This window comes from Xyrauchen texanus, chromosome 10 (genome assembly GCF_025860055.1).
Source record: "Xyrauchen texanus isolate HMW12.3.18 chromosome 10, RBS_HiC_50CHRs, whole genome shotgun sequence".
NCBI classification, from domain to species: Eukaryota; Metazoa; Chordata; class Actinopteri; order Cypriniformes; family Catostomidae; genus Xyrauchen; species Xyrauchen texanus.
In genome coordinates, this window is record NC_068285.1 from 5,599,092 (window position 1) to 5,625,917 (window position 26,826).

Below are 26,826 nucleotides of genomic sequence, written 5' to 3' on the forward strand. Positions count from 1 at the left end.
CACAACACGAGTGTGTTTGAACATGACAGACAGCCGGTTACAACATGTGCTCGACATTCTGCGCTCGTTATATCCGTCAGTTCAGACTCTGGAGGAGTTCACACACGGGCTCGTGTTCGGTGACGGACAGAAGCCGCGTTTACTGGACGAGTCTGACGGCGCGCGCTTAAAATCACTCATCAGGGGACTGATGATATGCGCGCTCACGCCGCTTCAGCAGCTGCGCGCTCCCGCACAGGTAACACCTACACCTGTATGTTATGTTTATTTAGACATGATGCTCTTAATAGGGAGCGCACTAGAGTGTAGACTACTGTGATAGTGTGTTGTACTTGTGTAAATATTTTGCGAGAACGTTATGAGGCGATTCATCAGTCATAGCCTACAGATAATCTACTGTAGATCCTTAGAAAATAGTGTGTGTGTGGGGGTGTGTGGGAGTGTTTGTGGGAGTGTGTGTGTGTGTGTTTGTGGGGGTGTTTGTAGGTGTGTGGAGGTGTTTGTGAGTGTTTGTGGGAGTATTTGTGAGTGTGTGTGTTTGTGGGAGTGTTTGTGTGGATGTTTGTGAGTGTGGGTGTGTGTTTGTGGAAGTGTTTGTGGGGGTGTTTGTGAGTGTGTTTGTGGAAGTGTTTGTGGGGGTGTTTGTGTGTGTGTTTGTGGAAGTGTTTGTGGGGGTGTTTGTGAGTGTGTTTGTGGGAGTGTTTGTGTGGATGTTTGTGAGTGTGGGTGTGTGTTTGTGGGGGTGTTTGTGTGTGTTGGGGGGGGTGTTTGTGAGTGTGGGTGTTTGTGGGGGTGTTTGTGGGAGTATTTGTGAGTGTGTGTGTGTTTGTGGGGGTGTTTGTGAGTGTTTGGGGTGTGTTTGTGGGAGTGTTTGTGAAAGTGTGGGAGTGTTTGTGGGGGTGTTTGTAGGTGTTTGTGTGTGTTTGGGGGGGTGTTTGTGAGTGTGGGTGTTTGTGGGGGTGTTTGTGGGAGTATTTGTGAGTGTGTGTGTTTGTGGGGGTGTGTTTGTGGGGGTGTTTGTGAGTGTTTATGGGAGTGTTTGGGGTGTGTTTGTGGGAGTGTTTGTGGGTGTGGGTGTTTGTGGGAGTGTTTGTGAAAGTGTGTGTGTGTTTGTGGGAGTGTTTGTGGGAGTGTTTGTGGGTGTGTGGGTGTTTGTGAGTGTTTATGGGAGTGTTTGGGGTGTGTTTGTGGGAGTGTTTGTGGGTGTGGGTGTTTGTGGGAGTGTTTGTGAAAGTGTGTGTGTGTTTGTGGGAGTGTTTGTGTGTGTTTGTGGGAGTGTTTGTGGGTGTGGGGGTGTTTGTGAGTGTTTATGGGAGTGTTTGGGGTGTGTTTGTGGGTGTGGGTGTTTGTGGGAGTGTTTGTGAAAGTGTGTGTGTGTTTGTGGGAGTGTTTGTGGGTGTTTGTGGGAGTGTTTGTGGGTGTGTGGGTGTTTGTGAATGTGGGTGTTTGTGGGAGTGTGTTTGTGGGGGTGTGTGTAGTTGTTTTTGTGTGTGGGTGGTGTGTTTGGGCGGGGGTTTGAGTGTGTATGTGTAAAGGTGTTTTTGTGTGTGGGTGGTGTGTGTGTGTGTGTGTGTGGGGCGGGGTTTGAGTGTGTATGTGTAAAGGTGTTTTTGTGTGTGAGTGGTGTGTGTGTGTGGGGGGGGGTTTGAGTGTGTATGCTCCCGCACAGGTAACACCTACACCTGTATGTTATGTTTATTTAGACATGATGCTGTTAATAGGGAGCGCACTAGAGTGTAGACTACTGTGATAGTGTGTTGTACTTGTGTAAATATTTTGCGAGAACGTTATGAGGCGATTCATCAGTCATAGCCTACAGATAATCTACTGTAGATCCTTAGAAAATAGTGTGTGTGTGGGAGTGTTTGTGAAAGTGTGTGTGTGTTTGTGGGAGTGTTTGTGTGTTTTTGTGGGAGTGTTTGTGGGTGTGGGGGTGTTTGTGAGTGTTTATGGGAGTGTTTGGGGTGTGTTTGTGGGAGTGTTTGTGGGTGTGGGTGTTTGTGGGAGTGTTTGTGAAAGTGTGTGTGTGTTTGTGGGAGTGTTTGTGGGTGTTTGTGGGAGTGTTTGTGGGTGTGTGGGTGTTTGTGAATGTGGGTGTTTGTGGGAGTGTGTTTGTGGGGGTGTGTGTAGTTGTTTTTGTGTGTGGGTGGTGTGTTTGGGCGGGGGTTTGAGTGTGTATGTGTAAAGGTGTTTTTGTGTGTGGGTGGTGTGTGTGTGTGTGTGTGTGGGCGGGGGTTTGAGTGTGTATGTGTAAAGGTGTTTTTGTGTGTGAGTGGTGTGTGTGTGTGGGGGGGGGTTTGAGTGTGTATGCTCCCGCACAGGTAACACCTACACCTGTATGTTATGTTTATTTAGACATGATGCTCTTAATAGGGAGCGCACTAGAGTGTAGACTACTGTGATAGTGTGTTGTACTTGTGTAAATATTTTGCGAGAACGTTATGAGGCGATTCATCAGTCATAGCCTACAGATAATCTACTGTAGATCCTTAGAAAATAGTGTGTGTGTGTGGGAGTGTTTGTGGGAGTATTTGTGTGTGTTTGTGGGAGTGTTTGTGTGTGTGTTTGTGTGTGTGTGTGTGTGTGTGTGTGTGTGTGTGGGAGTGTTTGTGTGTGTGTGGGAGTGTTTGTGGGAGTGTGTGTGTGTGTGTGTGTGTGTGTGTGGAGTGTTTGTGTGTGTGTGGGAGTGTTTGTGGGAGTGTGTGTTTGTGTGTGTGTGTGTGTGTGGAGGTGTTTGTGAGTGTTTGTGGGAGTATTTGTGAGTGTGTGTGTTTGTGGGAGTGTTTGTGTGGATGTTTGTGAGTGTGGGTGTGTGTTTGTGGGGGTGTTTGTGAGTGTGGGTGTGTGTTTGTGGGGGTGTTTGTGTGTGTGTTTGTGGGAGTGTTTGTGGGGGTGTTTGTGAGTGTGTTTGTGGGAGTGTTTGTGTGGATGTTTGTGAGTGTGGGTGTGTGTTTGGGGGTGGTGTTTGTGAGTGTGGGTGTTTGTGGGAGTATTTGTGAGTGTGTGTGTTTGTGGGGGTGTGTTTGTGGGGGTGTTTGTGAGTGTTTATGGGAGTGTTTGGGGTGTGTTTGTGGGTGTGGGTGTTTGTGGGAGTGTTTGTGAAAGTGTGGGAGTGTTTGTGGGGGTGTTTGTGAGTGTGTTTGTGGGAGTGTTTGTGGGGGTGTTTGTAGGTGTTTGTGTGTGTTTGGGGGGGTGTTTGTGAGTGGGGGTGTTTGTGGGAGTATTTGTGAGTGTGTGTGTTTGTGGGGGGGTGTTTGTGAGTGTTTATGGGAGTGTTTGGGGTGTGTTTGTGGGAGTGTTTGTGGGAGTGTTTGTGAAAGTGTGTGTGTGTGTTTGTGGGAGTGTTTGTGGGTGTTTGTGGGAGTGTTTGTGGGTGTGGGTGTTTGTGGGGGTGTGTGTAGTTGTTTTTGTGTGTGGGTGGTGTGTGTGGGCGGGGGTTTGAGTGTGTATGTGTAAAGGTGTTTTTGTGTGTGGGTGGTGTGTGTGTGTGTGTGTGTGTGTGTGGGCGGGGGTTTGAGTGTGTATGTGTAAAGGTGTTTTTGGGTGGTGTGTGTGTGTGTGTGGGCGGGGGTTCGAGTGTGTATGTGTAAAGGTGTTTTTGGGTGGTGTGTGTGTGTGTGTGGGCGGGGGTTCGAGTGTGTATGTGTAAAGGTGTTTTTGTGTGTGGGTGGTGCGTGTGTGTGTGTGTGGGGGGGGTATTTGAGTGTGTTTGTGTATGTGTAAAGGTGTTTTTGTGTGTGGGTGGTGCGCGTGTGTGGGGGGGTATTTGAGTGTGTGTGTTTGTGTGTATGTGTAAAGGTGTTTTTGTGTGAGGGGTGTTTTAGTGTGAGGGGTGTGTGTTTGTTTGTTTGTGAGTGTGTTTTTGTGTGTGGGTTGTTTGTGTGTGTGTATGTGTAAAGGTGTGTGTGTGTCTGTGTGTGTGTGTGTGAGTAAAGTGTCAAGTTTAAAAACTTTGGATTGTCCTGTAAATAAATACTTTTGTGTGTGATATGGTCATTATTCAGTACCATTGTTACATCATCACTGTACCAATTGGCACACCCTACGTTTGTGTAACTACTATAAGAAAATATATATATTATGTTCTGTATGTTTAAAGAAGCATTAATGTCAGTATATGTAACTAAATAAAAAATATAATTTATATTAATGTCTGGATGTCCTGTTCAATATTAATATATTTTCCCAAATTGGTTGGACAAAAAAACAGCAATTTGAGCATGAAAATTAGGATGTTATGGGCAACAAAAACTGGCATTGAATATTCCTTTAACCGGTTCTTGCCCGTACAAAAATGTCATGTGGTGCGACCGTAATATTGATTAAATATAGTCTATTACTTTTACAGTATCGGCCATGATGTGTGTTTGGACGCCTGTTACACCTGTTCTGCTGTGTTATTTCAGCTCAGCACCCTGCCTGAAGTTTTGGCGTTCACACTGAACCACATCAAACGTAAGAAACTGCGTAATGTCCTGGGATTCAGCTATCAGTGCAGCGACGTCCTGGCGTGCACGGATCCCTTCAGATTCCACGGAGACATCTCTCAGAGCGCTGCTTACATCAGCACCAGCGAGCTGTGGAAGAGAATCAACCAGAGACTCGGGACGGAGATCACCAGATACCTGCTGCAGGACTGTGCCATCTTCGTCACCATCCCACCCTCGTGTGTACTGCAGGTGTGCGGCGAGCCCCTGTACGACCTCCTGCTCCCGCGGACTTGCTCTGGATTCTTCCTGAGACACGCCTCGCCTCAAGTGTCCTACAACTTGGCACGTAAAAATCCCTTCAGGACATGGAATATTAGAAGTAATAGGAATATAGTCTTGGAAAAGACTAAAAAGAGAGATCGGAAGGAGGATGCGGAAGATAAACGTCAAGATTGCCCTGCAACAAAACGACAAAGGGTGATTATGGAAACTGGGAATGGCGTCGACACCCTCAAGAAAGATTTAGGACCACGGACGGACACCGATCGCCCTTCGACCACCCGTCCTCAAAGCCACGGAGTAAAGAGCTGGAAGCCAGCGGATCAGTGCCCGCCTCGCCCATCGCACTGCTCCATCCGTGTACTGGGCATGCTCTACAACGGGCGTGGCATGAAGGGCTTCCTACTCAACAGGAAGTTGAAAGCAGGCATGGGCGCCGTTTGGCGCTTGCAGGGTGAGGATCTTGTCAGATTAGTATTCCTTCAAGGACAGTCGAATGTGTCCGACGGAAAGTCCAAAATTAAAAAACTTCCCAAACGTTTCTTCAACACTGTACCGCTGTTCAGTCGACTCCTACGGCAGCACAGGAAGTGCCCGTACACCCTCTTCCTGCAGAGGAAGTGCTCCGGGAACACGGGGGAACAGGATATGGAGGCTTTGCTGGGCTCACACTACTCCCCCTACAGGGTGTATCTGTTTGTAAGGGAATGTTTGCGATACGTTATTCCAGAGGAACTCTGGGGCTCCCGGGAAAACCAGCTCCACTTCCTGTCTAATGTGAAGAACTTCCTGCGACTTGGAAAATTTGAGCGTTTCTCATTGGTCCAGCTTATGTGGAGGATGAAGGTTACGGACTGCCATTGGCTGGGACCCAACAAACGTGTGTGTCTTTAAAACAAATTAAGGAATATTCCGGGTTCATTACGAGTTGAGCTCAATCGACAGCATTTGTGGCATAATGTTGATTACCACACAATACATTTCGACTCTTCTTTAAATGTGTGTCCAGTGAGACACTTACAAAGGAAGACAATGTGCCCAATCTTTGGGGGGTTTAAAGCAGAGGTAGACTGATATATCGGTTTTACTGATAGTTGCTTTATGGAACTATCGGTTAACGGGGAAAGTATATGGCGATAGTTGGGATTTATTTACATTTTTCCTCATCGATAACCTCATCTGGTGAGATATGTTCATACAGTGCTATAAAAAGCTTAATTCGGTAAATGCTCACATATAGAGCATTGCAACGGAGCCAAATCTCTGTAATTTCAAAATAAGAGTCCCCGGTGTATTCGGGCTTGTTTGAAGTAAAAGTCTGGTGTTATGCACCAAATCTTCATTACTTTAATTATTTTGGGATTTTATTCATTTTCTAGCCTCAATGTCTGTTTCCATCATAGTAAGGAAATATTTGTTATTATAGAGGTCGATTAAAAAAAAAAAAAAAAAAAGTCGCCAATTAATCGGTTACCAGCCACCTTATTTACTGACATCGGCAAAATCCACCATCAGTCGACCTCTAGTTTATAGGCAGAAATGTGAAGCTTCTAATTTTATAAAAGCACTTACATTAACTCTTCTGTAAACACTTGTGTATTAAAGCTGCAAAGTTGTTTTAAATCGTCATTTTTACGGTTGTTTTAGGGTTTACGGCGTTACTTCGTCATGGCAACAAAGTTGTAAAATTAAACAACCAATGTGGTTAGTAAGTGATTTTATGACAGTAAAATCATGTTAACATATTGTGGTAATCAACATTATGCTACAAATGCTTAACTTGAACTCTGAATAATTTATTTTTGTTTATTTCCATTTTCAAGTATCTTTATTATCAGGCACTTCATTCTCACATCATGCATATTTGTTTGATTAATGTCCTCTTTAGTAAACGTGAATATGGAGGGCAGAATTACTCAATTACAAATGTAAACAAATCCTTAGAAATCACAATTAATAGTTAAATCACTAAATAAGTCAACGCATGTGCCTTGTATTGCATTTTAGTAATAGAATGGGTATTTATGGGATGATTTCTCATTAAAGCACAAGCTTGGTTTCTTTGTTTTAGGGTTACGGCTGTTGGCACTTCACTCAACAACAGCGGGCATCACCTTTTGGAAGATGTCCTCTTCCGTATTGAACGTCTCACACAGAATTAAGATCATGTTGTGCATTTGCCCAGCGGCGATTCTAGGTTGTATGGTTCCCTGGGTGAACACCCTCCCCCCCTTTATCACACCCCTTCCCCAAACACAATTTGTTAGTGGGGGTGCTGAAGGTTGTGTCCGTGCTGCCCCCGACAAGCGCCAATAATCGGCAATATTGTCACCGGCAAAATTAGTATGGGGTGGTCAAACTTACCGCTCAGTGCTGTCAAGAATGCCCCACACACCTAAGCTAAAGCTACTGTCCTTTACTTTGGCCTACATTTCCTAAATGGGTTTAAATGAAGTAATGATCAACGTTTTTGTTGACAACTTCATCTGCAAGATTTGCAGATTGGAAAAAAAAATGCACCTAAACTTACTAACCAGATAGTCCAAAGAAAAGCGACGTGTTATTGAGTGACGTGCAAATAACCTCAACCCTAAAAACGAAAAATCGACCTAAAGAAAATGCTACAATGAAGATGGATACAAACTAGTGCTAAAATGATTTAATTCTGGGTAATTTTGCCCACCATTCACCGATCAGCCACAACATTTAAACTGCCTGCCTGATATCATGTAGGTCCCCGTCGTGCCACCAAAACGGCTCTGATCCCGTCGAGGCATGGACTTCTCAAGACCTCTGAAGGTGTCCTGTGGTATCTGGCACCAAGACGTTAGCAGCAGATCTTTTAAGTCTTGTAAGCTGCGAGGTGGAGCCTCCATGGATCGGACTTGTTGGTTCAGCACATCCCATAGATGCTCAATCGAAGGTCTGGGGAATTTGGAGTCCAAGTCAACACCTTGAACTCTTCATCATGTTCCTCAAACCATTCCTGAAAATTATTGTGCAGTATGGCAGGGCGCATTATCCTTCTGAAAGAGGCCATCAGGGAATACCGTTGCCATGAAGGGGTGTACCTGGCCTCCAACTATGTTTAGGTAAGTGGTACGTGTCAAATTGTCATCTACATGAATGCCAGGACCCAAGGTTACCCAGCAGAACATTGCCCATCACATTGCCTCTGCCGGCCTGCCATCTTCCCACGGTGCATCCTGCTTCCATGTCTTCCCAAGGTAAACGACATTCACATGATCTAAAAGAAGATGTGATTCATCAGACCAGGCCACCTTCCATTGCTCCATAGTCCAGTTCTGACGCTCACGTGTCCATTGTAGGTGCTTTTGGCGGTGGACAGGGCTCAGCATGGGCACTCTGACCGGTCTGCGGCTATGCAGCCCCATACGTGATGCACTGTGTGTTCTGACTCCTTTCTAATATGGCCAGCAATTTTTTCAGCAACTTGACCAGACAGGCTAGATTTCGCTCTCCACACGCATCAGTGAGCCTTGGGCGCCCATGATCCTGTCGCCGGTTCACCGGTTGTCCTTCCTTGGTCCACTTTTGGCAGATACTAACCACTGCATACTGGGAACACCCCACAAGACCTGCCATTTGGGAGATGCTTTGACCCGGTCGTCTAGCCAACTAGCCATTGTAATGAGATAATCAGTGTTATTCACTTCACCTGTCAGTGGTTTTAATGTTGTGGCTGATCAGTTCACATGAAAGAGGGAATCTAATGAAACCTACCAAAAGAATGTCATAATTGGGTCCTCTTTAGCCCCAAAATCTGAATAACAAAATAAGAATTTATATTTTGCAAAAAGGAAATGAAGCGTATTTTAAGGATTTGTTCTTGAGGCTCACCTGATGATGTCATGACTGGTGCAGGTCAGTGTGCCAGTGAGCACCGGTACAGGGAGTGGATCTTCAGTCAGTTTCTTCTCTGGCTGTTGAATGAGTACGTTATCGGCCTGGTGAAAGCGCTGTTCTACGTCACTGAGAGTATGGGCCAGAAACACACGCTGCGCTTCTACAGGACAGAAGTGTGGAGCAAACTATACGAGCGGGCGTTCAGGTGCGAGAAACTATAGTCCTATATATGCACTAAATAACGGCTTTAAGATATTACACACACTTCTGAGCAGATGGTCATCCTGGAGTTGTGTATTTACAGAGTTCATCTGTCTAAGGGCCATTGGAGGGCGCTGTCTCCTTCTGAAGTGATCAAATTCCCAAAAACCACCATAACATCCCGGATTCGGTTCATCCCAAAGACCAACAGCATGAGACCCATCACACGACTCTCTGGAACCAGAGAAGCACTGCAGGTCTGTTCATTAGTACAACTCAAACAAGTTTATATACAGTATGTCAACGGAGCAATGTTTTGAAAGAGTCGCAGTGTTTACAAAATGTTTATGTGATCTGATCCTCCATACAGCATTTCCAGAGCTGCGTGCGAGTGTTGCAGAACGTGCTGAGCGCGTGTGTGCGGGAGGCCCCGGGGCAGATGGGCTCGACGGTTTGGGGTTGGCAAGACATCCAAAGAGTTCTCACAGAGTTCACGCCGCAGCAGAAATGCTCACCGCGACCACTGTACTTCGTTAAGGTGCGTTCTGCTGTACGCACACATTGTCTCGTGTTAAAGATCTTAAACTGACATTTTAAAGGAATAACCGGGGCTCAATACAAGCTCAATTGATGGGCACTTACAATGGAAGTGCATGGGGCCATTTTTGGAGACTTGTTCTTATTTTTAATGGTGCTAAATAAAGTAAACGTAACTACTTTTAATGTCATGGGCTGTTTAACGTTTTTTTTTCCCTCAGGTGGACGTGAGTGGGGCGTATGACAGTCTTCCTCACGCCAAGCTGGTGGAGGTGTTGGATGAGGTGTTGAGTCCGTTCAAGCAGCGGAGTTTCTTTCTGCGGCAGTACGCGCGCGTGTGGAACGACCCCAACCAGGGTCTGAGGAGACAGTTCTGCACTAAAGTACGCCAACTTCAGCATTGAAAACAAAAGCGCGTGTTGGTGAATTTGAGATTGTGTAAATGTTGTTTTGTTTACGCCATCAGGCAGAGATGTGTGAACCTCTGAACATGAAGGGGTTTGTTCTGGATGAGCAGGCCAACGGAGCCTTACACGATGCCATCTTAGTGGAGCGGGTCAGTACCAATCAGAGTCCTGTCAATACTTCTGATCAATTAAAAGCAGGTCTGCATTTGCAGTCTTGGTATGCTCTGAATGCAGTACTGCAGTATGCATGCTGCTTGTTTTCTATGTGCATGGAATAGCCAGACTAATGTATCCCACAATGCAATGGGGTCATCTCAACCTTTCATTTCCAGTGTGATGAATGAACCGAACTGGCAACTCATTTAAATCTTTCTTGATGCATTATTTGACCAGACGGACAAAAGTCAAGATGGTAAAAAAAATAAAAAACATTTATTGAACATTCAGAATAACGGGACGGCGCTCACTGATATCACACGGCATATTTTTTCTCATACTTAAAAAATTAAATTAAGTACTTTTAAGTAATACTTTTATATTGTCACTGTACTAAAGCCAAAATAAATGTAAATATTATCATGAAAGTATTTGCTGCTTATTTTTAATTTTCTCCCCAATTTTTCATGGCCAGTTCCCAATGCGCTCTTAAGTTCTCGTGGTGGCGTAGTGACTCGCCTTGGGTGGCATCTGAGACCGCCAACCCGCGCCGCTTATCACGTGACTTGCTGAGTGCGGTTCTGTTGAGAGTGCGTTCCCGCTATTCTCCGCGGCACCCACGCACAACTCGCCACGCCCCACCGGGAGCGAGGAGGTTACCCCATGTGAGAAGTCAAAGTCTGCCGGTTTCAAAGCGTTTTGGATGGTTAACCCTCATCATGTACAGCTAAGTGCCGCATGCGCAACTGTCACGTCCGTTTTTGACAGGTTTTTTGGCGTTAACGTGAGGGCGAGAGAATGAAAAAGTCATATTTCATGTTCTTGAACGTGCCGATCATTCTACATATCGTGGCTGTTATTATTTCTGGATTGTGTGTTAGATTTCACAGATTTTTGGCAATTGTGTTAGTGATTAATTATAAATAAACCATTGATTCATATCAGCGTTTTATGCCTATAACCGATATACCGACAGTTTTCATTTGGCCAATAATTGGTCGATAAATATCGGCAGCTGATACATCTGTGCATCCCTATTTGTATTATGTGAAATTATAATTTTAAGTTCTCACTATGGCAGTCAATACAATAAATAAATGATTAATCTAGTGATTTCTTGTGCTGTTTGTGTTCCTGCAGCACTCTTCTGAGGTCAGAGGTCAAGATGTGTTTCAGTTCTTCAAGAAGATGTTGAGCAGCTTCATCATCCAGCATGAGAAGAAGTGAGTGAGTTCATCCATCTCACACTTATCCGTTCATATTCACTCATTCATCTTGTGTGTCTCTGTGTCTGTGTCTGTGCGCGTGTCTGTGTCTGTGTGTCTCTGTGTGTGTGTGTCTCTGTGTGTGTGTCTGTGTCTGTCTGTGTGTGTCTCTGTGTGTGTCTCTGTGTCTGTGTTTGTGCGCGTGTCTGTGTCTGTGTGTGTGTGTGTGTGTCTCTGTGTGTGTGTCTCTGTGTGTGTGTCTCTGTGTGTCTCTGTGTGTGTGTCTCTGTGCGTCTGTGTGTGTGCGTGCGTGCGTGTGGATGCGTGCGTGCGTGCGTGTGCGTGCGTGCGTGTGTCTGTGTGCGTGCGTGTGTCTGTGTGTGTGTCTCTGTCTGTGTGTGTGTGTGTCTCTGTGCGTGTGTGTGTCTATGCGTGTGTCTGTGCATGTGTCTCTGTGTGCGCGTGTGTGTCTGTCTGTGTGTGTGCGTGTGTCTCTGTGTGTGTCTCTGTTCATGTGCTGTGTGTGTGTGTGCGCGCATGTGTGTCTGTCTCTGCGTGTGTGTGTGCGCGCGTGTGCGTGTCTGTCTCTGTGTGTCTGTTTGTGTGTGTGTGTGTGTTTGTCTGTGTCTCTGTGTGTATGTATGTGTGTCTGTGTGCGTGTGTGTGTGTGTGTGTGTGTGTGTGTGTTTGCCTGTGTCTCTGTTTGTGTGTGTGTGTGTGTGTGTGTGTCTGTGTGCATTTGTGTGTGTGTGTGTGTGTGTGTGTGTGTGTGTGCAGAATGTTCCGGCAGGTGTGTGGGATTCCTCAGGGATCTTCCGTGTCGGCTCTGTTATGTAACCTGTGTTATGGACACATGGAGAACTCGTTACTGAAAGACGTCACAAAGGGCGGGTGAGATATTGCTCTTGTTTATCCCATTTGACCAAGACTGAGCAGACATATTAAACCTCTATATCTAAGATGCTGAATGATGTCGTGTCCCGAATGGGTTGATTTTATGCTGAACCACAAAGAATTCTGGATTTGAGTCAGACATGCCCAGTTTGAGCCATGTGAAGAAAGCTTTGGGGAGATGTGACCACCAGGGGTCAGATTACCATGAATGGTGTTTGTTTGGGTGCATGACTGTGTTTGTTGTCTCTCTCTTGTTTACAGGTGTCTGATGAGGCTGGTTGATGATTTTTTGCTCATTACGCCTCATCTGAGTAAGGCCACAGAGTTCCTGACGTATGTCCACAACACAACACCACACATAACGCTTTAGAAATTGAAGTCCGGTCGATAGAATAAGTCCCAAAATACATGGGGGACTCTTATTTTGAAATGAGTAAAAAAAAAAAAAAAAACGTTTTATAGCTAATATATTCACCAGATAAAGGATCTATATAACATATATAACGTATTTATACATATATACAGTGTTGTGAAAAAGTATTTGCCCCCTTTGTGTATTTCGCTTACTGGTTTGTTTTAGATCTTCAGATGAGATATAACATAAAACAAAGCCAACCTGAGTAATACGGTTTTCAAATATATATATATATATATATATATATATATATATATATATATATATATATCCAACAACCATATCACCCATGTGAAACAGCAACTGCCCCCTTAAACAGCAGCAACTGCATCAAACGCATCTGATATCTGGAGATCAGTCGTTCACAGAACTGCTTTAGTTCAGACACACTGGAGGGTTTTTGATCATGAACTGGCCGTTTAAGGTCCTGTCACACCATCTCAAGACAGGACTTTGACTGGGCCACTCCAAAACTTTAATATCTCTTCTTTTGAGTCATTCAGAGGTGGACTTACTCCTGTGCTTTGGATCATTGTCTAAGTTGTGCTTGAGCTTCAACTCACGGACTGATGACGGGACGTTCTCCTTTAGGATTTTCTGGTGGAGCAGAATTCATGTGTTCCTCAATTATTGCAAGTTTAAACCCCCCACACAGTCACATGACCACCATCATGCTTGACCGTAGGTATGATGATCTTTTAGAGGAATTCTGTGTTTGATTGACAGCAGATGTAACGGGACACCTGTCTCCCAAACACTTCCACTTTCAACTCATCAGCCCACAGAACATTCTCCCAAAAGCACTGAGGATCATCAAGGGGTGTTTTGGCAAAATTCAGATGAGTCTTAATGCTCTTCTGGGTCAGCAGTGGTTTCGCCACACTTGCATTGGTGGTATTTTTGTCCCGTGTCTTTGAGTCATCAACAGAGACCTTTTATTGATGCGAGAGATGTCTGCAGTTACTTGGATTTTGTCCTTGGCTTTTTTGTGACTTCTTGGATGAGTCGTGGCTGTGCTTTGAGGAATTTTGGAAGGACGGCCACTTCTGGGAGGATTCACTACTGTGCCAAGTGTTCTCCATTTGGAGATAATGACTCTCAGTGGGGTTCTTTGTCCCAGAGCCTTTGAAACAGATTTATAACACTTCCCAGACTGATGTACTTCAATCACCTGTTTCCTCAACACTTCTAGAACTTCTTTCGACCATGGCATATTGTGCCAATTAGTCAAATTCATCCTGCTGTAGAAGTTGTATTTATGTGTTGATTTGATTGAGCAGGGATGTCAGTAATCAGGTCCAGCTGAATCCCATTATGAATGCGGTTTCATAGATTTGGGGATTTAGTAACTAAGGGGGCAAATAATTTTTCACAGAACTGTATATAAACAAACTATTTTTATCCTCACTTCTAGTGTGTTTGAGATTGTGTGTGCATGTGTGTTTGTGTGTTTGTTTGTTTGTTTGAGAGAGAGAGAGAGAAGTTAGGTGGTGAACAGTAAAGTGTGCGTGTGCGCGCGTGTTTGTATATTTGTGTGTGTACTAAGGGGGCAAATACTTTTTCAAGGAACTGTATATAAGCAAATATGGATGAATATTGTCAATGATGAAAGATTAAGATACAGTGAATTGTCACAAGGTGTCAGTGATTGTTTTTATTTCACCTCTAGAGGTCGCTATAATATAATGTTTTATCAGTCTATGAAACTAAAATCTGATCAACCGATGATACCAAACGCTTCATCCCTCTGTCTGTCTGTTTGTCAGGATGTTGTTGTCTGGCGTGCCTGAATACGGTTGTAAAATAAACCCACAGAAAGTGGCGGTGAATTTCCCAGTGTGTGACGAGTGGCTGAATTGTGGTGTGACGGTGTTTCCATCATGTTGCCTGTTCCCGTGGTGCGGTCTGATGCTCGACACACACATGCTGGATGTCTATAAGGATTACTCACGGTGATATAGCATTATTACATCACAGTCAACTTTATCTAATGATTTTATCAGACTGTAAATCTGTATCTTATCTGTGATACAATTATACTGCACTGATGTGGCTTGTTAGAGAATAATCCTCATGTATAATCACTTTTTATGATTTTATATGCATTCCACTGAACACTAACATTAACCCCGCCCCTTTTAGCTATGATGGCCTATCACTGCGCTACAGCCTGACGATAGGCTCCGCCCACTCACCAGCCATGGTCATGAAGAAGCTGCTGTCAATCATCAGACTCAAGTGTACTGGAATCTTTGTGGACCTCAGGGTGAGGGCTTCTGTTGTAATAACATTGCATTATGCGCGCTAGTTTTCCCAAACGCTTTGATGTTAGCTTGACAAAGTTTAATTAGTCTTGGGGCATTCGAACATCCCGTCAGTGTAATTCTAAGAGATTTTTACGATTGTGTTTAATTGTCCACTGTACGAAAATAAGTCCGTAAGTCCGATCAGTCAGATAGGGATATGGGTTTAAACCCAGATATGGGTTTGTTTACATTTTAATTTTTTACATTCTGATGTATTGGTGTTTGCAGGCAGTAGAATAACAGTATGTGCACTTTGTCAAGCCAATATAAATATGTACAGTTGAAGTCAGAATTTGACACACGTTAGCCAAATACTTTTAAACTCAGTTTTTCACAATTCCTGACATTTAATCGTGGAAAACATTCCCTGTCTTAGGTCAGTTCGGATCACTACTTTATTTTAAGAATGTGAAATATGGTAGAGAGAATTATTTATTTCTTTCATCAGTGGGTCAGAAGTTTACAGACACTTTGTTAGTATTTGGTAGCATTGACTTTAAATTGTTTAACTTGGGTCAAATGTTTTGGGGATCCTTCCACGAGCTTCTCACAATAAGTTGCTGGAATTTTGTCCCATTCCTCCAGACAGAAGTGGTGTAACTGAGTCAAACAAAGCCCTGAAATGAGGTCAGGACTTTGTGATGCCGCTCCAATATCTTGACTTTGTTGTCCTTAACCCATTTTGCCACAACTCTGGAGGTGTGCTTGGGGTCATTGTCCATTTGGAAGACCCATTTGTGACGAGCTTTACCTTCCTGTCTGATGTCTTGAGATGTTGCTTCAATATATCCACATAATGTTCCTTCCTCATGATGTCATCTATTTAGTGAAGTGCACCAGTCCCTCCTGCAGCAAACACCCCCACAACATGATGCTGCACCCCCATGCTTCATGGTTGGGATGCTGTTCTTCACCCTTTTCCCTCCAAACCAGGGTTTCCGTTGTCCGGTAATTACCGGACATTGGCCGGTAAAAAAATTAAATGTCCGACAAAATTAAATCTCTCCGGTCAAATTGTCCGATTAAAATTGCCTAATAATCCCGTCCCCCTAACACAATCTGAATTTGAGAATAAGCCTAAAATGTATAACGCAAAAATACACCGATCTCTTGCTATGTTATAAAGGAACAGGCTCTATCGTTTGAAAGTTATGAAACAACATCGCATGCTGCATTTCAAATAAAGCGCACGCCTAAAACGGCTGCAATATAGACCTAAACAACGAACGATTGAGACGTTTCAAATATGGCCAGGCCCAGGCAGACTAGCTTTAAAAGCTTTTTTCAGAGGCCAGACGATGGTGAATCAGGAACATCTCATTATAGATAGATCAGTGCTTCTAATCCGCGCATTCGTGCAGTTTTTTTCTCTATCATCAAAACTGAATAGCCTATGTTCATCAGTGCATGGTTACAGTCTATATCAAGCAGGGACACGTTTGTGTGCATTTTATTTTGTGATTTCACCGAATTAATAGAGAGTCTCCGCAACGGCGATAGATTGAAACGCAGCGTCCTAGTGAAGATTGCGCAACTCGCGCAGCGCGTCGTCCATGCAACTGATAGCAGCGGACACGAAGCTCAGCTTGATTTCAAAAACAACAGATTTTAGCGCTAGATCTCTTATTTAATAACGGACTAAATGAATGATCTGCTAGTTAACTGGAGATGTTTTATTTATTTGTATTAGGTACATCCGTGCCTCAATGTTTCAAAAAGTGAATGTGTGTGAAACCACAGTAAAAAACAATTGGCGTTGATTGACGCCAATCGGACGTTCATGTTTTTTTTCCGTCTATTTGAAAGTTAAGCTAATAATAATATGTTGCATTCTATACGGCCTGATTATGTCATTTTTTAAGTTACATAGACTGCCTCCAGTTTTCCTCAACTTGACAAATTAAGAGGCGATATATTTGACCGGCATATCATCAAAATGTCCGTAAAACGAAACCTGACCGGCACCATTTTTTTCTAGCGGAAACTCTGCTCCAAACATAACGATGGTCATTATGGCCAAACAGTTCAATATGTGTTTCATCAGACCAGAGGACATTTCTCCTAAAGTCAGATCTTTGTCCCCATGTGCACTTGCAAACTGTATTCTGGCTTGTTTATGGTGGTTTTGGAGCAGCGGCTTCTTCCTTGCTGAGCCTTTCAGGTGATGTCCATATAGGACTGGTTTTGCTGTGGATCTAGATACTCGTCCACCTGTTTCCTCCAGCATCTTCACAAGATCCTTTGCTGTTGTTCTGGGATTGATTTGCACTTTTCACACAAACTACGTTCATCTCTAGGAGACAGAATGCGTCTCCTTCCTGAGCGGTGTGATGACTGTGTGGTCACATGGTGTTTATACTTGTGTACTATTGTTTGTACAGATGAACGTGGCGCCTTCAGGTGTTTGGAAATTACTCCCAAGGATGAACCAGACTTGTGGAGGTCCACAATGTTTATTTTCTGAGGTCTTGGCTGATTTCTGTTGATTTCTCCCATGATGTCAAGCAAAGAGGCATTGAGTTTGAAGGTATTCCTATCAGAAGCTAATTGGCTAATTGCCCAAAGGCTTGACATCCAAGTTGCTTAAAGGCACAGTTAACTTAGTTTATGTGAACTCTGCAGTTGTGATACAGCTGTATGCTAGTTTGGATTCAGTGAGAACAGAAAAATGACTGCATCTGGTCGGGACACGTGGCGAGAGTACAAAATTAAAAGCCACAAATAATCAGCTCTCCCCATCGGAGACATGGTGTTAGTAGAGAATGAGCAAATAGATGTTTGACTGACGTTAGTAAATGACTGTGAGGAGTTTCTGTTTGATGTTTTTACAGATGAATTCTGTGGAAGCCGTTTACAAAAGCTTGTACAAACTCATTCTGTTGCAGGCTCTCAGGTAAACGTTTCTTACAGTCACCTGTCCTGAATACACATTTTTCACACACTTTTAATTGATAAACTTCAATGTTTGGATGCAGTTAACCTAAAAGAAGCCACGCTTTTAACAGATATTAGTTCCAGTTTCCAGTAACGAGCTCATTTTCCAGCGTGTAGCACTGTAGCGGCACTAAACGCTCCGTTTTCCAGCACATTGCTCTGTAGCGGCACTAAACGCCACATTGTGTAGCGCTGTAGCGGCACTAAACGTCACGTTTTCCAGCACGTTGCTTGTAGCGGCACTAAACGCCACCTTTTCCAGCGTGTAGTGCTGTAGCGGCACTAAACGCCATATTTTCCAGCGTGTAGCGGCACTAAACGCCACATTTTCCAGCGTGTAGCGGCACTAAACGCCACATTTACCCATCATAATGCAAACACCACAATGGAGTGATCAAACAGTCCTCTCTTCCTCTCTCATGTAGCACTGGGAAAACTGAATCATTTAAGTGAATCGATTCTTTCGGACAGTTCATGTTGATGAACCGGTTCAAATAAATGATTCCATGATATATAGAGAGATTTAGTGCATGTAAACAAGTTATTTCATAAATGATTCATTTGAGCCCCACACAGACTTTTCTTCCTTTTTCTTTAAGTGAAATATTGATTGTATTGCTGCTTTTATCACTCTGTTTCGATTCAGTTAGCTCGACTGTAGTTGAACTACTTTAAGGCTTTAGTAGCTTTGTAAACCAGTGGTTTAAAATTTCCCTCTGTAAATGTAAACATTTGACTGTCTCCGAATGATTCCCGTCTATTCAACAACTGATGAAAACCATCAACCAATGAGTGTTGGAGCAGAAAGAACGGTGTGTGTGTGTGTGTGTGTGTGTGTGTGTGTGTGTGTGTGTGTGTGTGTTGGCAGGTTTCATGCGTGTGTGAAGAGTTTGCCCCTGGGCCAGAATGTTGGGGCCAATCCGTCGTTCTATCTGAAGATGATCTGGACTATGGCTCGAGTTACTAATAAACTCGTAAGACACACAAATACAGGCAAGATGACTAAACGCACACACATGCACACAGACTACCTGTTTCAAAAACCTAGTGAGCTAACTAGCTAAACGGCATTATTAAGGCAACCTCAAAACACCTTAAATGTGCTGTGACTGTTTTAGCGGTCTGCATACATGCCTGACAGACCGAACTACTAAGTGCTTATCAGTCATTGTGAGTTCAGTTATAATACAAGGCAGCTCACTAGATTTGTGGTGTTATATTTAATAGTTTTGCTGCTAACTCTTGTGCGTTCTCACTCCTGCAGGTCTGGTTCTGGGCTATGCGGATGGTGGAGGTGTTCTGCAGTACGAGGCGGTGCAGTTGTTGTTCTGTCTGGCGTTTCAGGTTGTTTTCACGCGTTTCCGCCCCTTTTACCGCAGCCTCCTGGTGCGACTGCACAAACGTACGTGTGCATGCAGCTCTTTGGAGTTATCATTGCATGCAATTTACATTTTTCCTACATTTTTGAATGCACTCAAACTCGAGTGCAGTAAATGTTTTTGGCATGTTGACGTTTTGTAGTGGCTCTTCTATTGCAGTTTTCTCCCTGCTAATGATTTCCAATGATGTCAGGACTGTGTGCAATAGAGTATGTTGTCTTTGTTTTTCATGTGTCGTTTAGGAAAGAGGCGTCTACAGTACGTGCTCCATGGCATCAGATTGGCACGAGTGCGTCAGGCGGCCACACCCAGAATCCCTAACGACTTTAAAACCATCAGGACGTAAACACATAAACCTGCATAAAGAAACGGCCCTCTATTATCAGCTCGCGTTTACTGCGGTCATGCGCTGCCTCTGTAAATGCCAGCATGTTTACAGGTGCATCAGCAGGAAGTGTTTTCTTCCACACTGACTCATACAGCAGCTGATTAAACAGATGTGACTTCTATCGTAAATTGTTGATGGATTGTCGTTAAACTGAGAAAGCAGCGATAAGAGAGTCTCGTAAACAAAACTTGTAATGGTAGAGAAGTAGTGCTGTCGAAGTGAATGGAAGATGACAGGCCATTAAGCAGGTTTTATTCAACTCTGTCTTTTGGTAGATTGTTTGCTGTTGTTATGGTGCATGTTTATATGTTATTTGCTTGTGTTGATGCATTTATAAGCCTTCATCTTTCAGGGTCCCCGCGGGTCCTTAAAAAGTCTTGAAACGGCTTAAATAAAATTTTTGATTTTTAAGGTCTGAAAATGTCTTGAATTCTGGAATTTTCCATAAGGAGGTCTTAAATTTCATGTGGGATCTTAAATTTCATGTCCGTCTCGTCATTTTTATTTATTTTTTCAACCGCAATTTGACCAGCGCAACATTTGGGGGCAGCACTTCGTGGGTGCAACCTGCATCATTCCATAGGTGACATACGAGTAAGTGATTGATGAATGCGTTCCGTTGATGGTTCGCCACCACGGCATTTTGCGAAATCGCAAGCATGGGCAAATGTTTGTTTAATGACAATTGGTTGGAGGACGAAAAGTATCCCTGAAGAAAACAGCCAGTAATCATGAAGCGAGGTGTGCTTTATGTAAAAAGACGATACAGCTGGGGTCAATGGGCCACATAGCGCTCGATTCACACATGAAAGCATAGAAGTATGTGTCGTCGCAGGCAAGTAGTTTGCCCATAATGTTCTCATCGAGCACTTCGACCTCTCAGCCTTCCACAAGGCCGTCCACTTCAAGCAATGTCTTCGGCAGCTTTGCGAATGTAGCTACACTTAAAGCCGAAATACTGTGGGTATTTCAAACCGTAAGCCGCCACCACTCGTACAACTCAAATGAGGACATCCACCTAGTTTTTCAAGCAATGTTCCCTGACTCAGAGTGTGCGAGTACGTTCACGTGTGGAAGGGACAAAACCGCATATTTAGCACGATTTGGTGTTGCCCCATACCTAATGAAGGAACTAATTTCACGGGCAAACAAGGACGCTTTCATCATAATGTTCGATGAGTCCATGAACAAACAACGAAAACTAAACAGTTGGACTTGCACGTCAGACATTGGCCAACCGACGAGACCGGCACCCCGATTGTCAGGTCTCGCTATCTTGGTTCTCAGTTTTTGGGCCACTCAACGGCAGAAGACTTGCTGGAGCAGTTTAAGGTAAGACTATCAAAGTAACATTTAAAATGCTTTGTGTGTTTTCATGTTATTTCCTAATGAATATTTGGGACAATATATCGATTCATTGCGATTCTTGGATTGATTTCAATTTTTTACTAATGCTTTGCGAATTGATTCTGAGCTTAGTTTTTGCAGATGGCGCTCTAGGCTAGTTTTTAACCGCACACTCAAATGCTCACGAAGAAGAGCGTTTGTGCGTTCGGCTGAGTCTGAGAATGTACTTGATATAATGCTTTTATGACGCGAGATTATTGTAAACAGCCCACTGCAAACACTTCGCTTCAAAATCAAAAAAGGGGTGGTGTGGCGCAATGGATAAGACACATGCCTTTGGTGTGAGAGACCCGGGTTCGAATCCACTGTGAGACACCAAAGTGTCCATGAGCAAGACACTTAACCCCTAGTTGCTGCAGAGGCGTGCGACCTCTGACATATATATAGCAATTGTAAGTCGCTTTGGATAAAAGCGACTTACTAATTTAATAAATGTAAAGCACGCAGTGCCATCTGCTGTTGAAAACTAAACTCAGAATCGATTCGAGCGAGAATTGCGATGCATTCAGAAAAATTGGAATGATCCAGAATAATTTCTCGATTGACGATGGGACAATGGCTGTTGTCCCAGCCAATCAGTTAAAGAAATGTTGTGGGTGGGTGACATCTAGGCATGCCTACTGCATTCTGGATGGATGTAAATAACTTTATTGTATAAAGCATTCAATATGCATTATGCTTCTTGCATATTTTTTATGTGAAAAGTAAAATTGAATTGAATTAAATAATGTAGGCCAGTTCATAATTGGACTCCAAATATCTGTTTTGTGCTTCTCAATTTTAGGTTAACTTTTGACACTGAACCATATCACATAGGCCCAATTTGCGAGCATTCACTATTATGGCTTAAGATGTGTTTCTCAAACTTTTTTTCAAACCAAGGACCACTTAGCCCAGGGGTGCCCACACTTTTTGTGTGATGATCTACTTTTAAATGACCAACTCAAAAAGATCTAGCAACTAAAAAAACTTTTAAAATAAGAAAATGCTTGTTGGGACTACTGCATCTTCTAATTAATAAAACATATATAATAATGTTCAATGTTGATATCATTCAGTTTTAACACTAAGCCCAAAACACCTACAGCACAATAGATTACAATAGTCAGGGCATTTACCTTATTCTGATGACGAGTAAATATTGACCAGGAGAGGTTTTGTTTATTTAGTTGCCATGACAACTAGGTTTGCGCATACAGCGCTGAAATTGCGATGCAGCATCGCAATTTCGCGGCTGTATGCAAACCTAGTTGTCATGGCAACTGAATAAACAAAACATCGCCTGGTCAATATTTACTGGTCAAGTGCAAGTCAGACAGAAACTAAAAGATGGAAAGACATTATATGTATTTGTATTAAAATTTAACGAAAGTACATTTAAATTTGTGTGATCTACCAGCATTGCCTTTGCGATCGACTGGTAGATCGTGATCGACGTATTGGGCACCCCTGACTTAGCCAATTTAAAAAAAAAACAATCTTGACATATTTGGATGAATGATCATCCCTATGCATGTACAAATGCAGGCCATTTTAGTCTGAAACCATGGCTAACTTCACCTGCTAATAATGTGCATGATTAGAAAACAAGTCATGAGAAGTGAATTGGAAATGATCAACAGTGTCCCAGTCCATGTCAGTCATTTTTGTTGATGACTTTTGCTCACAGACCTCTTTGGTAATCTGGCATACCGCCAGTGGTCCCCAGACCACAGTTTGAGAATCACTACTTTAGACAAACCATCTAATCTGAGTGAACATGAAAATGTTATCATTCTTGAGGTGAACTTTGTTTTGATTTTATTTTTTTATAATTTCAGGAGGGCACCAAGGAACTTAATTTAAGGAACATGCTTTCTGTGTCAATGGATGGACCTGCAGTAAATTGGAAATTCATGGATCTCCTACAACTGGAACATGCTGAACAGTTTGGGAGGATTCAACTCCAAGCGGTAGGAAGCTGTGGTATCCACAGCCTACACAATTCATTTAAAGCTGGATTTGAGGTGTGGCATGTAGAAAAGGTGCTGAGATCTCTCCACTATCTCTTCAATAATGCCCCAGCAAGAAGAGAGGATTTCACATCTGCAACACTGTCATCCACATTCCCCTTATCCTTCTGTGGCCATCGTTGGCTTGAAAATGTGCCTGCTGCAGAGAGGGCGATTGAAATTTGGCCCTCTATTGAGAAGTTTGTTGACCAAGTGTCAACAAAGAAGGTGAAGAACCCAGGAAATGCATCATTCGACACCCTCTCTGAGGCAAGAAAGGATCCTCTTATCTGTGCCAAACTCCACTTCTTTGTGTTCATAGCAAGAGTCTTTCAACCATTTCTGGAAAAATATCAAAAAGATGCTCCCATGATGCCCTTCCTTTGGAATGACTTGGAGGATTTGATAGGGGTAATTATTTGTCATAATGCGCAACACCTTTAGTACACAGAAATTCACTGATCTAACTCAAATATATATTTTTTTCTTTTACTAGAGCCTTCTCAAACGATTCATGAAGCGCGATGCTTTGCCCTCGAGTCCATATAAGCTGGTGAGGCTCGATGTCACAGCCCAGAAGCTTTGGCTTGGCACAAAAGATGTTGACATTGGCATGAGTGCAGCAGCTGTTATCAAGGTGGGTATATTCCGTTTCATCGAAGTAGTTCACAATGATATGTTGATATCAACATTGACTCAGTGTGTGTGTGTGAGTGTGAGTGTGTGAGTGTGTGAGTGTGTGAGTGTGTGAGTGTGTGAGTGTGAGTGTGAGTGTGAGTGTGAGTGTGAGTGTGTGAGGTGTGAGTGTGTGTGAGTGTGAGTGTGTGTGGAGGGGCATGTTCTGAAAAGGGGCGCCATTAATCTCAGTGTATTATGCTTAATTATTGCAGACTATGTAGAGGGACAGAAATGTTGTAGATTTGACAAACCAATGGTTTTTTTTTCTGTCAGGGACTGTCAGGGGGCCAAGGGCAGGGTAAGCGAGCTTGGTGTGCTGCAGTTTAAAAAAGAATGCCAGAATGCGCTTTCAAAAATATGCAAGAAGGCACTGGATAAGTGCCCTCTAAAATATGCCACTGTCCATAACATGATGTGCCTGGACCCAAGAAAAATGTATTCCAGCCCAGACGAATGCCAACAGAAACTGAAACGCGTCATTGAGAAGTTTGTGCTGGACAAACAGTTGACAGGCGGGATATATTCAGGTAAATTATAGGAATAAGAATAGAATAGCACTCACTGTTTACACACTTCCTCCCATTTGTATCAGTCAAGACCAATACCTATAACCCTGTAACATAAAATTCAACATGTATTCCCATTTCTGTGTACATATTTGATACTATTCACTGACTTTAAATGATCAGGTAGAGGTAAAGTTATGTAGTCTATTATTTAAACAGGCCATTCCACAAAAAAAAAGCTACACTTGTTTTTGCGTGTGTTTTTTTTTAAAAAATAGGGCAGGTTGGCATGACTTGAGTGCAAACCATTGAGCTGCAGAACCCAGGCATTTTCCTTTGTAAAAATATTACTCATGGAAGGAATTAACAGAAAATGTATGGAATGAGTGTGGATTGGTCTCTTTAAAAAACGCAACTTTGCCTTTTATGTTGTGATGCTAATTTGTTATTCACACTGGCTCTCCTTTGTGCATTATTACAGGTGATGTGATTTCTCAGCAGTTTGAGAAGGCCCTTTCCAATGAGGCCAAATCGCTGGAATTTGCAAACTTCCAGCCCTCAGTGTCCAGGGTTGATACATTCCTGTCTCAGAATCTCAGTTCCTACACTGATCTGTGGAAGTTACTACTCCTCTCACATGGACAAGCTGAAGTGGAGCGGGGCTTCTCCATCAACAAAGAGGTGGAGACGTGCAACATGTCTGAGGAGACAGTTGTTATTCAAAGGCTCATCTGTGATCAATTGAATGTTTGTGGGGGGGGTGACACAAGTGCCTATTACAAAAGAGATAATCAGTTACTGTGCCTCAGCACGGAGCCGTTACCGCGCACACTTGGAAGAGGAAAAAAAGAAGAGAGAGACAGAAGAAAACTCCAAGAAAAGAAAGTATGTCGAAGAGGACCTGAAAGAGCTAAAGCAAAAGAAAAAATCAATTCGAGAAATTTGCATATCTTTGGAGAATGATGCAGATAGAATGGCAGAGCAAGCCCAAAGTTCAGGTGGTAGTAAAATGGCCATATTGATCACAGAATCCAATTCTTTGAGGAGAAGAGCTAAAGATAAACATAAAGAACTAATTGAGTTGGATGCAGAAATTGAAAACAAAACTGTAGAATTGACAAAACTGTCATGAGGGCTTTGAGTTTGAGAACTTAAAAGTTGAAGGTTTACATGTACCGTTAGTGATTTATTTGTATTATTTGCTGAATGTTACTGTCTGGGCCTAGAAAATCAGTTCCTTTTATGTTTGATCAGCACTGTGGCTTTATAGGGAAGTCCGAAGCTGTTTCTCTATTTGTCATCCCATGTAAGCATGACTGTTTTCATGCTATTCTGTTTGTATACTGTTATACATGTATATCTTTGGATTGCCAGATTGGCATTAATCCCATTGTTGACCATATTGGAAGTTTGATGCACAGTACTGAAAGTAGTTGCTGAACAAAGCACTTTTAAATAAATTTCTGATCCTGATCTTTCCTACAATTGTCTGACTGGATCTTCATTCATTAGGTCTATGCATAGATTATTGAATGTGCTTGCATTTATCTGTGTCTGAAATGACATGGAAAACACTATCAGACCCTGAATAACATTTTCTAAACCCAGCTCAAGGCTATTTGGCAGCCACATTTACCCATAATTTAGATCAAGTATGACGAATACTTTAACTTTTGTGTATTTGTGGGCTTCTGTAATGTCCTGGGGCTGTCTTCCATGTCTTTTTCAAACTGCTATGAGGGGCCAGAATTTAGAAATTACCTGAAGTACCTTAAAAGCTGATAGTTTATACATAGTCAACCATATCAGGGTTGTAAGGTGAATCAGCACTTGGTATAAAAGTTTTCGCGTCCCTTTGACCTGTCTTGAGCGTGGCTCTGGTGAGTTGTACCACAACACATCATTCTGTGTTGTTGCGCTGAACATTTTCCTGTTTTTTTTGTTGAGGTAAAGTCTTAAATTTTCCTTTTAGAGGACTTAAAAAGGTCTTAAAAGTTATTAAATTATCTTGGAGACCCAACCAAATCTTTACCCCAACTCATGGAACAATTTCAGAATTCTGGCCCTCTCTCCGGATATAAATTAAATATTGATAAAACAGAAATAATTTCATATAATTATAATCCCCCTGTAAATATTAAAAATACATATTTGTTAAAATGGCATACAAAATCATGTAAATATTTAGGTATCCATTTGACGAAAAACATAGAAAAATTACAAAGAAAGAATTTTGATCCACTAAATTTAAAAATCAAAGAAGATTTAGCCAAATGGAATCTAATTCCCTTTTTTAGTATTAGTTCAAGGATTGAAGCAATTAAAATGAATGTATTGCCAAAATATCTTTATTATTCCAATGTCTACCTGTAGAAATTACTGGAAAACAATTCACAGAATGGGATAAAATGCTTTCACGTTTTATTTGGCAAGGGAAAAAGCCCAGAGTACGCTTTAAAACATTGCAGCTCCCAAAGGATAAAGGAGGGTGGGCTCTTCCCTCATTAAAAGATTATTATACAGCAGTGCAAATTAGGACAGTGGTATATTGGTGTGACCCACATTATAACGCTCCTTGGAAGGATATGGAAATTTGTACTACACAGAATATTCCTGTACAAACAATATTAGCAGATAATAATTTGCGACAATATATAGATAAGCTAGAGGACCCATGGACAAATCTTACTTTAAATGTTTGGGCAACGGCGATAAAAGAATTTAATTTGTTGGAATACTCTTCCATCTTTAAATGGATTGCTTATGATTCAGACTTCACTCCAAATCAGTCTGATAACAGGTTTAGATTGTGGACAAATAAGGGAATAACTTATTTTTGCACAATC

The 26,826-nt window shown here is 42.7% G+C and overlaps 1 protein-coding gene across 3 annotated transcripts; it reads left to right on the forward strand.

Annotated features, from left to right (window-relative positions):
* On the forward strand, window positions 1-25,446 carry tert (telomerase reverse transcriptase). Of its 3 annotated transcripts, XR_007971441.1 has the most exons (20): window positions 1-238; window positions 4,407-5,589; window positions 8,595-8,781; window positions 8,881-9,034; window positions 9,148-9,315; window positions 9,536-9,697; window positions 9,781-9,870; window positions 11,018-11,100; window positions 11,860-11,973; window positions 12,238-12,309; window positions 14,158-14,343; window positions 14,534-14,657; window positions 17,529-17,590; window positions 18,500-18,624; window positions 18,896-19,033; window positions 19,253-20,730; window positions 22,626-23,207; window positions 23,293-23,433; window positions 23,748-24,001; window positions 24,462-25,446. XR_007971441.1 is itself a non-coding variant. In XM_052135817.1 (16 exons), exons 1-16 carry the CDS (start codon window positions 23-25, stop codon window positions 19,354-19,356), a joined length of 3,168 nt encoding a protein of 1,055 aa, XP_051991777.1. In that variant the 5' UTR covers window positions 1-22; the 3' UTR covers window positions 19,357-21,135. The 3 variants fall into 3 exon arrangements, 1 of the variants encoding a protein (XP_051991777.1); XR_007971442.1 differs by lacking the exon at window positions 23,748-24,001; XM_052135817.1 differs by lacking the exons at window positions 22,626-23,207; window positions 23,293-23,433; window positions 23,748-24,001; window positions 24,462-25,446 and having other exon boundaries at window positions 19,253-21,135.
* The last annotated feature ends 1,380 nt before the right edge of the window (window positions 25,447-26,826 follow it).

Bases quoted from the DNA above. Each gene is read 5' to 3' on its own strand.
- tert (XM_052135817.1), top strand. From the start codon at position 23: ATGACAGACAGCCGGTTACAACATGTGCTCGACATTCTGCGCTCGTTA. The intron at 9,035-9,147 runs GTCTGTTCATTA...TCCTCCATACAG, and splicing joins GAACCAGAGAAGCACTGCAG to CATTTCCAGAGCTGCGTGCG. The intron at 11,974-12,237 runs GTGAGATATTGC...TCTTGTTTACAG, and splicing joins AAAGACGTCACAAAGGGCGG to GTGTCTGATGAGGCTGGTTG.